This window comes from Meriones unguiculatus, chromosome 11, assembly GCF_030254825.1.
Source record: "Meriones unguiculatus strain TT.TT164.6M chromosome 11, Bangor_MerUng_6.1, whole genome shotgun sequence".
Classification (NCBI taxonomy): Eukaryota; Metazoa; Chordata; class Mammalia; order Rodentia; family Muridae; genus Meriones; species Meriones unguiculatus.
In genome coordinates, this window is record NC_083359.1 from 20,158,991 (window position 1) to 20,162,649 (window position 3,659).

Genomic DNA, 3,659 nt, shown 5'->3' on the forward strand with positions numbered 1-3,659 from the left:
ATTCTGCAGGTTTACTCATAGTGTCCACGCAACACTGCTGCTGTTAAAATACGCTGTTCATGCCTGACAGCTGTGGTGCATGCCTTTAATCCCAGAACTTGGGAGGCAGGGGCAGAGGCAGAGGGATCTCTGTGAGTTTGAGGCCAGCCTGGTCTACAAAGTGAGTTCCAGGATAGAAAGAGCTTCAAAGAGAACCTTGTCTCAAAAACAAAAACAAAACCAAGAATCAAATCCAGATCTTTGGGAAAAATAGCCAACTCTCCAGCCCTTTATAGCAGCATTTGTAGCCAGGCTTGGTGGCACACCCCCTTAATCCCAGCCCTTGGGATGCAGAGGCAAATTGATTTCTGAGTTTGAGACCAGCTTGGTCTACACAGAGTTCTCGACTAGCTAGAACTACATAGTGAAATTCTATCTAAAAACAAAAAAAACAAAAAAACACTTGTTTTGTTTTGGGTTTTTTTGCTATGTTGGGGATCAAACCCAAACAAAATCTTGCACATGTGAGGCACATGCTTTGCCACTGAATCATATCCCCAGCTGCGTGATCCAGATGTTTCATGATGTGAAAGAATCATGCTTTTTAAAATCACCCTTTTTCCTCGATTCATATCTGCCAGTTGACCCTCAGCAAGAAACAAGGAATCCACTTTCTTCTTCTCAGTTGATTATTGATCTGTTTATTATTGGTAGGGTTTACTTGGGTGTTTTTTTTTTAACCTGTATTTATTTGTGGCAGGAACGCACATATGGTGGATATGCTTTCGGGGGTCCGTTTTCTCACCCCAAAGGAGCAAGGGAGTGCCAACAGGCTTGCTGTGAATCATCTTTACATCCTGAGCCAGCTGGATCCTGGCCCTGAGGTTTTGTTTCTTGATGATCTGTTTCTGTGTCTGTATATGTGTTTGTATGTGTGCCAGAAGAGAGCATCAGATTCCCTGCACCTAGAGTTCCAGGTAGATGTGAACACCCTCTTGTCAGTGCTGGGATCCTGCCTCAGACCATCTGTAGGAACAGCGAACACTATTAACCCCTGAGCCATCTCTCTACCCCACCCTTTTTGGTTTTGTTTTGCTTTGTTATGGGTTTTTGTTTGTTGTTGTTGTTGTTGTTGTTGTTTTGAGACAGGGTTTCTCTGTGTAGCTTTGGCTGTCATGGCTCTCTTGTAGACCAGGCTGGCCTTGAACTCACAGAGATCCACCTGCCTCTGCCTCCTTGAGTTCTTCTATTAAAGGTGTGCACCATTGTGCCCGGCTTCATTTTGCTTTTTTTGAGACAGGGTGCCAGATAGCACAGGCCTTGAAGATCCTCCTGTATCTTCCAAGTGTTGGGATTACAGGTATGTGCTGAATTAATTTATATTTTTCAGTAGTTTATAAGTTCTTCAATTACTTCAGTCCTTAGATGGCTGACCCCTAACCCTGAAAATCTGATGCAGTATTTTACCATACAGCTTGGGTACCAGTTTAATTAATTAGTTAATTAATTTCTATGTATTGTCAAGATCTCACTCTGAAGCCCAGATGGCTTTGTACTTTTTTTTTTCATGTCATTGGTTTATTTATAATATTATCTGGTATAAGAATTCAACAATTTAATCCAGTTTTCAGAGATTACACCTGTGACAGTTTGAATGTCAGTGCCACCCACAGGCTCATGTATTTGAATGCATGGCCCCCAAGTTAGTGGAACTGTTTAGGAAAGATTGGAAGCTGTGGCCTTATTGGAGTAGGTGTGGCCTTGTTGGAGGAAGTATGCACTGGAGTGGACTTTGAGATTTTAAAAGCCCAGTCCCAGTCTCTCTCTCTCTCCCTGCCTTGCTGCCTGTGCGTCAGGATGTAAAATTCTCAGCTTACTGTCCATCACCATGCCTGCCTGCCTGCCTGCTTGTTACTATGATGATCATGGACTAACCCTCTAAAACTGTAAGCAAGTCCCCAAGTAAATGTTTTGTTTTTAAATAAGAGTTTCCTTGGGGACTGGAGGGGATGGCTCAGAGATGAAGAGCACTGGCTGTTCTTCCAAATGTCCTGAGTTCAATTCCCAGCAAACACGTGTTGGCTCACAACCATCTATGATGAGATCTGGTGCCCTCTTCTGGCCTGCAAGCACACATGCAGGCAGAATACTGTATAAATAAAAAAATAAATAAAATCTTTAAAAAAAAAAGTTTCCTTGGTCATGATGTCTTTTCATAGCAATAGAACAGTAACTAAGACACCACTCTTAACCATTCTTCATGTCCATTAAATGGATGAATTCAATATCATCATCATCAGCTGGTTTTTTGATACAGGGTTTCTCTGTTTGTGCCCTGGCTATTCTGAAACTCACTCTTTAGACCAGGCTGGTCTCCAACTCAGAGATCTACCTGTCTCTCCCTCCCGAGTGCTAGGATCAAAGGTCTGTGCTACCACCACCCGGCTAAACAGTTTTAGTTCTTAGCTGGTGCCTTATTACAAAGAAAAGTGCAACAAATCCAGATCCAAAATGGGTGGTCCTCATGGCCAATAACTGCCTCTTATTTCCCACTGAAAATGGCAAATTTTTTCCTGGGCCCTCCTCACAATAGCTGTGGTGGACCCTGGAGGTGGTGAATCTCTTGATGCTCTGGCCCAGCATGGTGCCACTGGAACCTCTCTAAAGGGGTTCAGAGACAGAAGACGGAAGGCATGGCCACACCACTCGTATCTCCTTTCCTCACAACCTTACTATCTAAACTTTTGTTTTATACGACTGGCACTTCTGAGGCCTGGGTTGGCCTCAGACTCATTGGATAGCCAGGAAGGACCGAACTCCTGATCATCTGGCCTCCACCTCCCCACTACTGGCATTGCAGCTGTGTACTGTGATGCCTGCTTTCTGCAGAGCTGGGGATAGAACCCAGGTTCTTTTGCATGCTACGCAAGTACTGTGCCTGTCATTGTACCAACTGAGCTACATCCCCAGTACGTGACCTTATAGTTTTTTCCTACCTCAGGCTCTGGCATGCTGGGATTACCATCGATTGTCGCTGTAATTTGAGAAGCTTCTCAGATGACGCTGACATGCAGGCAGGGAAAATAACTTACACACAGAAAAAGAGACCAAGTAGGGGTGAGGTTTAACAAATCCTTGCTCAGAAAACTACAAAGCTGGGAGAGAATTTAAAGCCACTCAGGGGTCAGGAAGATTATGACCTGAAGGCCCATTTAAGCTATGTAGTAAGTCCCAGACAGCTTTGCCTATGTGGTGAGACCCTGTCTCAAAAAACAAAACAATGGGTTATGGAGATGGATCATTGGATAAAGACATTTGCCTCTCAAGTGTGTGGAAGCCCAGAGCCCACTCAAAAAAGTGGGAGAATTCCCCAGGACCCACAAAAAACTGCCTGTATCGCAAGTGGCTGTGACCCCAACACCCTGATACCCTGACAGGGAAGCAGGAGGCAAAGAATACCCAGAAGCTTGACCAGAGGCCTGGTATATCCTCAGTAGGACAAAGAGACTGTCTCAAGGTGGAAGGGGGAGGGAACCAACAGCCTAGATTGTTCCTTGATCTCCACTTGGGAGCTGTGGCGTGTGTGTGTGTTTTCACACTACCTTCGAGTATGTGCATATACACTCATACACAGAGAGAGAGAGGACACTCTGGACGTTGATCCAAAGCACTAGAGCAAT

At 44.6% G+C, this 3,659-nt stretch overlaps 1 protein-coding gene across 1 annotated transcript; it reads right to left on the minus strand.

The window, feature by feature from the left end:
• Positions 1–2,424: 2,424 nt before the first annotated feature.
• On the minus strand, positions 2,425–2,622 carry LOC110557389 (cytochrome c oxidase subunit 7C, mitochondrial-like). The gene has a single exon (XM_060365074.1). The coding sequence runs from the start codon at positions 2,620–2,622 to the stop codon at positions 2,425–2,427; it is 198 nt and encodes a 65-aa protein (XP_060221057.1).
• Between the last annotated feature and the right edge of the window lie 1,037 nt (positions 2,623–3,659).